The sequence below is a fragment of the Rosa chinensis genome, chromosome 2 (assembly GCF_002994745.2).
Source record: "Rosa chinensis cultivar Old Blush chromosome 2, RchiOBHm-V2, whole genome shotgun sequence".
NCBI classification, from domain to species: domain Eukaryota; kingdom Viridiplantae; phylum Streptophyta; class Magnoliopsida; order Rosales; family Rosaceae; genus Rosa; species Rosa chinensis.
Genome location: NC_037089.1, coordinates 25,956,119 through 25,967,511, shown reverse-complemented (window position 1 = coordinate 25,967,511; position 11,393 = coordinate 25,956,119). Strand labels below are relative to the sequence as shown.

The window sequence follows — 11,393 nt, the reverse complement described above, 5'->3', positions numbered from 1 at the left end:
CCACAGGAAAGCTGCCGGAAGAGGGGAAACTAAGGGGTCTTATCGGGTTCTTCGCGTTTTTGATAAACGGCTTCTTGAGTTCGTCATTCTTGATTCGATAAATATATAGTCCTCAAATAAACTAAATGGGTCCGGATCCTCTCCTAACCTCACAATCTACCTAAACTACCTAACCTTTCAACCACGTAATGACATGTGTAAAACTAACATCAAATGGTCCACAATAGCGCCATGTACTGATTGACATAAAAAAAGAAAAATGCTCATTTACCCAATTTTAGCTTAAAATCTGCCCACTTGCTACACTAACTGTTTTTTAATCTCGTTTACCCAAAACACTCTAAGGGATTATTTCCCCTTTACCCAATTAATTCTTTTTTTCTTCTTTTTATTTATTTTTGGGACTTTTTTGCCCTCTCCCCTCTCCCCTCTCACCGATTTCTCTCTCTCTCTCTCTCTCTCTCTCTCTCTCTCTCTCTCTCTCTCTCTCTCTCTCTCTCTCTCTCTCCAGACGATGTCGGATTTCTCTCTCCCTCCCTCCATCCCTCCAGTAGGTCGCCCACGATGCCTGCTCTCATCATCGCGACGCCGAAACTCGTCGTCTTGCTCTCCGCGGCCAGGCTCGACACCAAGCCAACGGTCCTCGTCGCTTAGAAGCTCAGCGAGGCCGGGGTTGACCTTCTGAAGGAATCGACGACGAACTGAAAACTGCTATCTGCTATTGTGCAGTCATAACCACAAAAGTTGTTACATTAGTGCCCCCAGTAGACTTTGTATTGGGGCCAATGATGACTGCTTTATTTATTGACGGACTGAAAACTGCTATTCCAAAGTAAATGTACTGTTAAATTGCAGTAGTCGATAAATGAAAAAAATTGTGTGGTTTGTGTCAGTCTAGTGGGGGGCAGTAGACAGAATATTGACCCTCAAAATGTGGGTTTTTTTACATTATCTGTTGTTTTGAGTGTGAATAACTTCTATAATCTGTGAAACATAGGAAGCGGTGTAATGTTTGATGGTCTATTGGGGGGCAATACACACATTAGTGCCACCCAATAATCTCTTTCTTAGGAGACAGTAATCATCTCTTGTTGATTTGTTTGTGATAAAGTGCAATACACTATGAATCCTTGAAACTGGTGCAAGTTTTAATGGTTTAGTGCGGGGCAGTAGACACATTACTGCCCCCAAATAATGTCTTCATACGAAGTCAGAACCCTTCACTTAACTGGTGAAAGTTTTAATGGTTTAGTGGAGGGCAGTAGACACATTACTGCCCCCAAATAATGTCTTCGTTTTAAGTCAGAACCCTTCATTTAATTATCATTGACAGATTATTGTACTTTAATAAACTCAAAACAACATAAGACTTATCAAAACTCTAATTTAAGTGATTAATTAACCACAGTTAAGAAATTAGTGGGGGCAATAATCTGTCTATTACCCCCAATAGACCATAGTTTTGAAGTCGTCCGAGACCTGCAAGGGAAGCCCAGACCCGATTCCGGCGTGGAACTTCGGAGCTTCCCGGACATCTGACGAACAAAACCGGCGAAGCCCAGAGGGGTTGGGATCGTGGAGTTAGATGGCGTCATCCTCTGGTGGTCCGACGGTGGGACGGAGCGGCGGCAGTGGAGTGGTGGGCGTGGTGGCTCAGAGAGAGAGAGAGAGAGAGAGAGAGAGAGAGAGAGAGAGAGAGAGAGAGAGAGAGAGAGAGAGAGAGAGAGAGAGAGAGAGAGAGAGAGCCTGAGACGAGGTTAGAGAAAGAGAGAGAAAGAGAGAGAGAGAAATCGATGAGGGGGAGGAGAGAGAGATATGAGTTTAATTTGTTAATTAAAATGAGGGCAATACTGTCAAACACTGTTAGATTGGGTAAATGGGGTGTGATGGATCGGCAGATCTGCCAACATGCTGTCGACAGAAATATGTCGTGGTGTGACTTCTATTCATACCACGGTTTTAGATATTTTCCGTTGTGTGACTTCTATTCATACCACGGTTTTTAGAAATTTGCCGTGGTGTGACTTCTATTCATACCACGGTTTTTAGGATTCCAGCCTTGTCTCTTTGTTGTTTTATTTCTAAGACGTTGTGTAAATTATATACACACGACAGTTCTTCCAGCATAAAATGTGGTGTGATGACCTAAAAGTTCACTGTATGTGTGCTTCCGAACGACAGATATAACTCTAACAGTTGTATTGTGACGTCTGAGACAATGGTTTTTTACTAATACTTGTCGTCTTTGTGTGCATCCAACAATGATATTAGTAAGAACCGTCGTGTGAATTGTAGAAAATTTGTTTGATTCAGCCCTATTATCCTCATCAGATGACATATTTTCCTTTTTTTTCCCTACTGTTGTATGATTTGGTAATGGTAAAATTCAAATTTAGCTGGAACCAAAAGTTGACAAAATGACCAGTAATCCTGTCATAATAAATAGCTATTATAATCCCACAAATGGATCCAATAATGGTAATTTTATCCACAAAACGGAAATGATCACGTCTACGGATCTCCAATAGCAAAATAAATCCACAAATGTGGCTAAAATAGTCTCGTCTTACATAATCTCATCTATAGAGGACATGCAATTCAGGCCAACCCAAAAAGGACCAACATCTAGCCTAACGCATGCACTTGAGATGTTGCATATTTTACTGTACCCCAAAAAGACCAACACTTCACAGCTTTAGCAGGTTCTTGATCACATAATTTGCAATCTCATTACGCACTTCATCAAGTTCCGCTTGACCATAAGTATGGTTGGCTCTCCTAGCCCACTGTTGACAGTTTCAAATCATAATTTTAAACTCACACACATTCAACAATAACACGTTAGAAACCAGCAGCAACCATAAAACTTTTATGTGCAAACTTTGTCACTGTCCTCAGACTTTGATACATGTCTTGCATTTTACATTGTTTTAATACATCATGCAAGTACCTATAGCATAGAGATGAGGAACATTATTAAGTCACCTAATAATTAATTCACCAAAGTCACATAATTAAGTAACCAAGTGTACCATTTACCTTAAATGCACCACTATGCAGCTTGATGTTACTTGTGCCATGTGTGCAAGCCTCATAACTTCTACGTCAAGTAGAAAGCTCTTATCATGATAACCAAATATGGGCTCTTCTTTATAAAAACAAATGGCTTTCCCATCTTTGAACCCTTCTTTTCCCCACTCACATAACTTTTTCAATGAGGCTTGCAAGCTAGATGGGAGTGACTGCAAGTCAAACTCAGCATCTGAATATGGGCTAAACTGATTCCTTTTTTGCTTCCTACTTGCTTTACCACTCGCCTTTTTCTAGATCAAGCAAACAATTCAGTTAACTGTTTTATCACTGCCATATATAGGTAAAAATATAATCATTGTATAATCCCCATACCTTTTCATAAAAAATGATCAGGTTTTTTGGCCACTGTAATCTTCAAATCATAATTCATGAACTCGATAATAAGACATAATGAAAACTGAAAAGTATTCATCAATTATCATTCTTGCATGAAGCAAACAGTTCTAACCAGGCACAATCTCCTTCTCTTTGTGAACCGAAAATTGAAAATTCATAAGAACAAAGTTCATAAACCTTTAAGGTTGTATTCAAGTTATTCCTCACATTGCTGAGAAGCTTTATCTTAGAATGGTTTTCAATCAAAGTTTGGCATTCTTGACATAGCCTGATGCAGAAGGAAATCATATCAACCATCAAAAACATATTAATTTTGCACAACGTCGACTTATAAAAAGCATCTAAGCTACAGAATAGACATATGCCGACTTCTTCTAGCATTACATTTTAGAGATCTGATTTCACTACTAACCACCAGAAGCCATATGCCGAGACGCTTAAAACCCAACAACAAAATCAAGAAGAAAAGAATGAATCCGATGCAAGTGACACCAATGAATTGAAGCTTCTAATAAGACTAATATGGTTCACAAATATAACAGAAATGTATATTCTCAAAAAGCTCTTAACATAGATAATTGCAAGACCACAAGCAGAACATAAAGATCAAATAAAGAGAACGAAATAACAGGTTCTCGACTTCTCCTTTGACTATGTCAGAATGTCAAATTAAACCAAAACACACTACTCTTCAAAGTATAATCGACAACCCATCCCAAAATAGCTTTACAAGATTGGAAACGCTAATAAATCAAAGTAACAACAACTAAATACTATCAGTTCTAACTTGAAGTCACACACAATTGGAATTCAACTTTTCCACCAACGTCAATTCGATAAACAGCCAACATAAGACTCAAAAGTCCTCTGACCTTAGAAATATAATCACAAAACTGAGCTTTTTGCAATAAAATCTAAACCCCATAAGAATTGAGGGAAAAGAAACAAACATTCCCTTAATCACATAATTACCGAACTCAAAAACTGTCACACCAACCTAATTTCAAAGGTTAATAATAAATTGAAGAACACTTCTAACAAATACAATATCCAAAACTAATCCCAAAACAGTTCACATCAATTCCAAGTACAAAAGAAAATAGAGGATTGACACCACATTTGATAGGCATCGTAGAACCAAAAACACCCAATTTCTAACACCAAAGTGTCAGAAGGAAACAAAACAAACTTCACTGAGCAATTGCTCACCCTTACTAGTCCGAAATAACATGTGGGAAACTAGAGATGTAGAAACAATCAGAAATCACCATCTTAGTCCACAACCAAAAATTCATAGAACATTGAATACGAAACCTCACATTCACAAGACCAATCTCACAAAGAGCATAATGAAAACAGTAAATACAAAATCAAGAAAAGCTTATTCTCAAGGAAAACACAAATTCAGATATAGGAGTCACTCACCATAAAGCAAGGCAAACAGAGATAGTAAACAACCCAAAACAAAACCCTCCACTTCCGAAACTTCCTCCCCTTTTGCCTTTCTACAAATCTGATCAAAACCAGAAAACCAAACTGTCAAATGCTCATCTTTACTTCTGAAAATCAATCTAAACCCTCTAGCTTCTCTCCCCTCAAAACCAAACTACCCAATTCGTAACCTTTGATAAAAACCCAAACTCTCTCTCTCTCTCTCTCTCTCTCTCTCTCGCTCTGATTCTTCTTTCTTTTTTTCTTCTTTCTCTTCTCCTCTCCCTTTTCCCGTCTCCTCCTCTCTCCTTTAGTAGGCCACTGCCCCCTTCTTATCTTCCCAAAATAAAAGACATCCATATAACCATAACAATAAAATAGAACAATTAACTAATAGACAATTAAATATATATATATATATATATATATATATGTGGAAATATACCACAATAGAAAGAAGAAGGATAAGAAATAAAAAAATAAAAAAATCTAGTTCAAAGATAATAAATCAAAATCGGGCGCGGGATATCACACTGTCCTACTCCATCCAAAGCTTTAGAATACCTCTGAGCAGCGACATATATATGCAACAAAACAAGCATATAATATCAAGGCAAATGCCTATTACAATAACCACTAAGAAGGAACAAAAGAAAATTAAGGATTTCTCAACAGTCATGCTAAGAGTTTAGTCCAGTATGCATGGTAGTTAACTTGCACTAGCAGATTTGTACAATTGCTGAGCTCCATGTTACCTTATATTGCGCTGAGAAGCTGTCATAACTCCAAGTTTAGTCCATGACCTGTGATGGGATACATGTGGAAAGAAAATGAGATGACTTTTCAGCTAAATGATTTACCAGTTCTGCCTAGCAGTACCTCTACTTCAATTTCAAGGCAATACTAAAAGTTATAACTTTATCTCGAATACAACTATGAAGGATTTAATCATGACAAAAGATATCCTAGCATTGACACCAACCATAACAACAAAGTTTCGAGCTTGTATCCATAGACCCTTACATATGAACACAATTAATTCCATCTAATTCAAACTCAACTCCCATACACAATTAACCACCACGCCATCATCAAAGTACCAATGTTTACCTCTTCATCAAAACCCTAATTTGAAATCTCAATTCCCAAATTGGAGCGGAAAATGACAATAGAGAGATAAAGATAAATACCTGAGCCTTCTTGAATAAGGCCATGGTTTGGGGGTTGAGGTTGAAAATTGAAACCCTAGAAAATTGGGGATTTCGAATTCAGCAATGAATGAATGGGGATCTGGCCTCGTCGTTGTTGAAGGAAAGGTACCTAAAGTAATTGTGTGGGTTGGCATGATTAGCCAATGGAGAAGGCTGTACAGAAATGGTAGCAGAGATAAAATTCTGGGGAGATCAAAGAAATTTAGATTTCCAATCTCAAAACCCAGACAAACCTACCTATGCTGCCTCAGAAGAAAATTGAGTTGAGAGTTCGATTCAGATCTATAGTCGCCAGAACTCAATTTCAACCTCTCACGTGACCAACCTCAACGTCCAAAGCTACAGCCACTGCCGAATCGAAGCCAATTGAAGCCACAAGCAACCAAATAAAGCAACAATCACCACCGCCAAGAGATCTGAAGAACCCTACAGCAATGGGAAGGGAAAGGGAAGCGATTTGAAGAACCCTTGAAGCAGAGTTGGTTCTAATATTAGCATTGTCGAAGAGTGATGGTTGCGGTCGGGGTCAGGTTTTGTCGACGAGTGATGGTCGTGGTCGGGGTCGCAGTTTGTAGAGGAATGGTTTTGTTGAATACAAGTTGTCGAGAGAAAGGCCAAGGAAGAAAGTTGTCGAAGATAGAGAGAAAGGCTAGATATGTCGAAGAGGGTTTTAATTTTTTGCCCGAGTGTAGAGGGCAACCCCTCGTTTAGGGCATGGACACGGGCGTGGACACGGGCTCTTGAGTTAATGGACAAGCCCTCATACAATCATGTTGTCCAAATGTTCAAATTTTGAATTTTGGGTTTGCGCTTTGGGGGGACATATTTCTAATTTCTCTCTTGCTAATTGACTTCATTCATACCACAGTTTTAGACTCATCCGTTGTACCAACCAATATATGTTCTAACTTTCTTGTTATCAGATGAAGCTAAAGCTTAGGGTTTGGGGTGAAAACTGGCACCACTAAATGGTGGGAAGATTGGCGCTCAAAGTTTTTCACAGTCACACCACGCTTTTATTTATAACCGTCTTTTGAAGCAATACATAATTTCAGCATAAAAAACACCCGTTGGTTGAATTCATATTAGAAGACGGAAATTTTACAACCGTCGTCTCAATAATGAGAAATGATTCACACCACGGAAAACAGTGTGGCGTCGTATGAGAGGTGTCGTGTGATTCATTTTTTGTAGTAGTGTTAGGTAACTTAGATAAATTGTGAGATTAGGAGAGGATCCGGATCCAAACTAAATTCAACGGCTTACGACTATAATGAAGCGATGGAGAGATTGGACCCAGATCCCATCATTTCAAAATTATTTTAATTCTAAAACTTTTAAAAATTGTAATAAATAGCTCGAGTTTCTCGATAATCACCATAGACTCTTCACTTGTGTATTTTATTACCGATTCCAAAATTTGAAGATTTCACCTTTAAAAAAATTCTCGAGCACCTTAATAACTATTGAGATTGTAAAATAATCTCTAAAATCTCTCCTTACTTCATCGAATATTTATGGGATTCACAGAGTCTAAGAAATTTCTATGGAAAATTGGCATTCTGACCATGTAATTTGTACTATTTTAACAAAAATGAATTGAAAAAAAATAGTGAAGATAGACTTTTTGAATAATTCTACTTTGATTAAAATAAACTAGCATTTTTCCATACATGCTCTGCATGTGCAAGTTATTAATTTTTTTTTTCAGAAAATAAAAAATAAAAAAGTTGGTTATTGCAGAGAAAAGAAAGTGAGAGAGAAAAAAGTGGGCTGTGGATATTTTTTTTCAAATTTTTTAAATAAAAATATATTTTGTAAATGTCTTAATTATCCATGTGATTTAATTAATTCTCAAAGTTTATTAATATTCTAGGGTCAATTATGTCAAAATTTTAGATTTTGGCTAACAAAGCCTCTTCTCTTAATAATAGTATAGATAATCATTTTAATTTTAGGATCCTTAATTTTACTAAGTTATCGACATTTTAATTTCAAATCTGTCAGTTTTCAATTATCTTTTAAATAGCACAGAATCCTTATATGCTTATTTAAGTTGTCTAGCGTGTTTATTGGTTGTGGGGAAAAATACACTTCCAAAATGAACAAGGCTGAGGAAATGAAATTTCACAAATTTGACCATTAGATGTGATCAAAGCGGGGTAATATGGCTATGGTAAAAAATTTACATGTTTTCGTCGTCATTTCGGTCTCGATCCTCGTGGTCAACTCTAAACTCTAACTCTAAATAGTCATCAAACTAAAACACTCGTAACCACTACCTTGCAACTTTTTTTCTCGATTCGGCAGCTCTTACACGCTCACGGGGATGAGGTGTATCAATGCATGTAAAAAATGATGACGTTTATCTTCCCCTGATTCGGCTCCCCTTAGGAAAGCATGAGCATGTAATGAGTTGACATCTTTGACTGATATGAAAACGAATGCCGATAAGGTTAAATTTTTTACACGATACCTATTAATATGCATAGGTAATGTCAAATTTATCAATTTTTAATTTTGATTATTTGGATCACCCAAAATCCTTACATGCTTGCTTAAATAGTCTAGCATGTTTATTGGTTGTAGGGAAAAACTTCTTCCAAAATGAACAAGGTTGAGGAAATCAAATTTCGCAAATTTGACCCTTAGATGTGATCAAGGCAGGGAAATATGGCTATGGTAAAAAATTTACATGTTTACGTTCTGGTTTTGGCCTCAATCCACATGGTCAACCATAAACTCTAAATAACCATCAAACTAAAACGCTCGTAGCCACTCTATCACAACTTCTTTTCTCGATCCGTCAGCGCTCGCACACTTGTGGGGACGAGGTGTATCAACGCATGTAAAAATTTTGGGACGTTTATCTCCCCTTGATTTGGCTTCCCTTAGGAAACATAAGCATATATTGAGTTAACCCCTTTGACCGATACTAAAATGAATGTCGACATGGTTAATTTTTTTACACAATACCTATTAATACGTATTAAATAGATGGGTAATGCCAATCTATCAATTCTCAATTTTGATTATTTGGATTGCCCAAAATCCTTACATGCTTACTTAAGTTGTCTAGCATGTTTATTGGTTGTAGGGAAAAATTTACCTTGCAAAATGAACAAGGTGAAGGAAATGAAATTCCGCAAATTCAACCGTTGGATGCGATCAAGGCGGGAAAATATGGTTATGATAAAAAAATGTACATGTTTTCGTCATCGTTTCGACCTCGATTCATGTGGTCAACCTAAACTCTACATAGTTATCAAACTAAAACGCTTGTAACTACTCTCTCGAAACTTCTTTTCTTGATTAGCCAGCGCTCACACGCTTGTGGGGACGAGGTGTATCAACACATGTAAAAAAATTCAAGACGTTTTTGGCTTCCCTTACTTATATGTAATTTGTTATAGGGAGAATTCCACAAATGGTCACTCAATTATGACTCATTCGACACTTTGGTCACTGAAGTTTCAAATATATCACTTTGGTCACTCAACTATTATACTGTCAATCACTTTAGTCACCTAAGAAGTATTTTTTTCTCACTTTAATAACTTCTCCCAATCTTTCTAATTCATATTTCTCAATTTTTCACAATTAGTTGGATGAAAATATCATTAATGTTAAAGGAAAATAACACTATGTGTCTTCGTCAAAGTAACTGACGAAGAAGGAATTAAGGAATCAGTGATTACCAATCAATCAGCAACAAAGACGGATCAATCAGCATTTAATATCATCATTGTAATCAATATTTCCGTTGTAATTTCTTCCTTATATAAAGGCTAGGGGCTATGAAATGAAATGAGTAGACCAATTCCAATTCCATTTTACTTTTACACGTTATCAGCATGCTCAGAGCAAATAGCCAAGAGAAAAAAAAACCTAGTTTCGAAGGAAAAAAAAAACAAATTAACCCTAGAAGAATTTTTTTAGGGAAATGATGGAAAATGTCACTTTAGAGAGTGAAATGATAATAAGGTCACCTAGTTTCCCACTTGATAAAAAGGTCCACTGTGAATTGTTATTAATATTAGTTTAGTCCTTATGAATAATGAGGTCATGTTAAAAAAGGTCAGTTTTTAATTTCTATCATTCCAATTCTGCCCCTAAGGTAATAACCCTTTATAACCTTCCATTTCAAAATCTGGGAGCTCAAATTTTCTCTCTCCTTTGATCTGAAAGCTTCCTATTCAATTTGATCGGAGATCTCTTTCCAAGATTCTTTCTTCACCACCCTCTCCGTCAGAACCTTCCGATTTCGCTTTGCGCCTCTGCTTCTGATCTGAAATCTCAATTTTGAGTGGTTTTGGAGCTTCCACAGCTCTTTTCTCTTTTTCTGGATCTCTGGCTTTGTCGGTGTTCGTCTTGATCACTTTATTGTGTTCTTCTTCTTTGTCAACTCAGTGCTTAGTTACAGTCTCTCTATTTCTTCCTCTCTCTGGTTTTCTCTGATTTGATCGGTAAGCCTTCTCTCTGTGAATTTGTTCGTTTTGGATTTTGCAGTGTATTTTTGTTGTTTGTGTTAAATTGTTGAATTGTTCGTTTTGGATTACTGTGTTCTTCTCCTTCGTCGACTCAGTGCTATGTTGAATTGTTAATGATGTTTTTTGCTATTGCGGTACTATATTTGTTCTATACTGTGAATTTTTTTATCAGTGACATGGCCAGTTACATTTTTAATACAACTGTTTTGTTCAAGAATTATCATTTATCTTGCGAGAATGATGTTGTTCTTCTGTTCAGGCATTAATAGTGACTTTGGCAGTGATCTGTTTGTGTTATTCTGTTGATTCCTTAGTAGTGACATGGTCAGTTACATTTATAATATTGTTCTTCTGTTCGGGCATTAGTTACTTTGGCAGTGACTTGTTTGTGTTGATTCTGTTGATTTCCTTAGTAGTGACATGGATAGTGATTTGTTTTATTCTTGTGCAGTTGTTATGGATACTAGCTATGTTGTCAAGTTTATTTATTCTGGTGAAGCAGCGACAGTTCCATTGTTGCATAATTGGTCGTTTGTTGACTTATGCAATTCCATACGCTCTCGTTTTCCGGATTTGATTCAAGGCAATTTCATGTTGAGGTACATTATTCCTCCGGATTCTACTTCATGTTTTCTAGAGAGTGAAGTTGATATGAGAATGATTTTTAGGAATTTGGTTCGTTACAATTCTGATTTTGGTGAAGTGTTTGTGACTGGTTTGCCTTCTATTAGTGAAAGCATGGTGAGTAATACAGTGTGTGAGGATTCTAGTACCATGCTTGAGGAGAATGATTATTTTGGGGTGTTATAGGGCAGAGGCACCGAAGAGTTAT

The 11,393-nt window shown here is 36.9% G+C and overlaps 1 protein-coding gene across 7 annotated transcripts; it reads right to left on the bottom strand.

Moving 5' to 3' along the window:
- Positions 1 to 2,409: 2,409 nt before the first annotated feature.
- On the bottom strand, positions 2,410 to 7,125 carry LOC121051479. Of its 7 annotated transcripts, none has more exons than XR_005805831.1 (6): positions 6,309 to 7,125; positions 6,051 to 6,180; positions 5,616 to 5,663; positions 3,406 to 4,942; positions 3,040 to 3,323; positions 2,410 to 2,950 (listed from the first exon to the last, which is right to left on the bottom strand). XR_005805831.1 is itself a non-coding variant. In XM_040513881.1 (6 exons), the coding sequence occupies exons 2-6, from the start codon at positions 6,203 to 6,205 to the stop codon at positions 2,842 to 2,844; spliced, it is 684 nt and encodes a 227-aa protein (XP_040369815.1). In that variant the 5' UTR covers positions 6,206 to 6,224; positions 6,309 to 7,125; the 3' UTR covers positions 2,410 to 2,841. The 7 variants fall into 7 exon arrangements, 2 of the variants coding, with proteins under 2 accessions (XP_040369815.1, XP_040369816.1); XR_005805830.1 differs by having other exon boundaries at positions 3,040 to 3,697; positions 4,855 to 4,942; positions 6,309 to 7,119; XM_040513881.1 differs by having other exon boundaries at positions 4,855 to 4,942; positions 6,051 to 6,224.
- Positions 7,126 to 11,393: the final 4,268 nt, after the last annotated feature.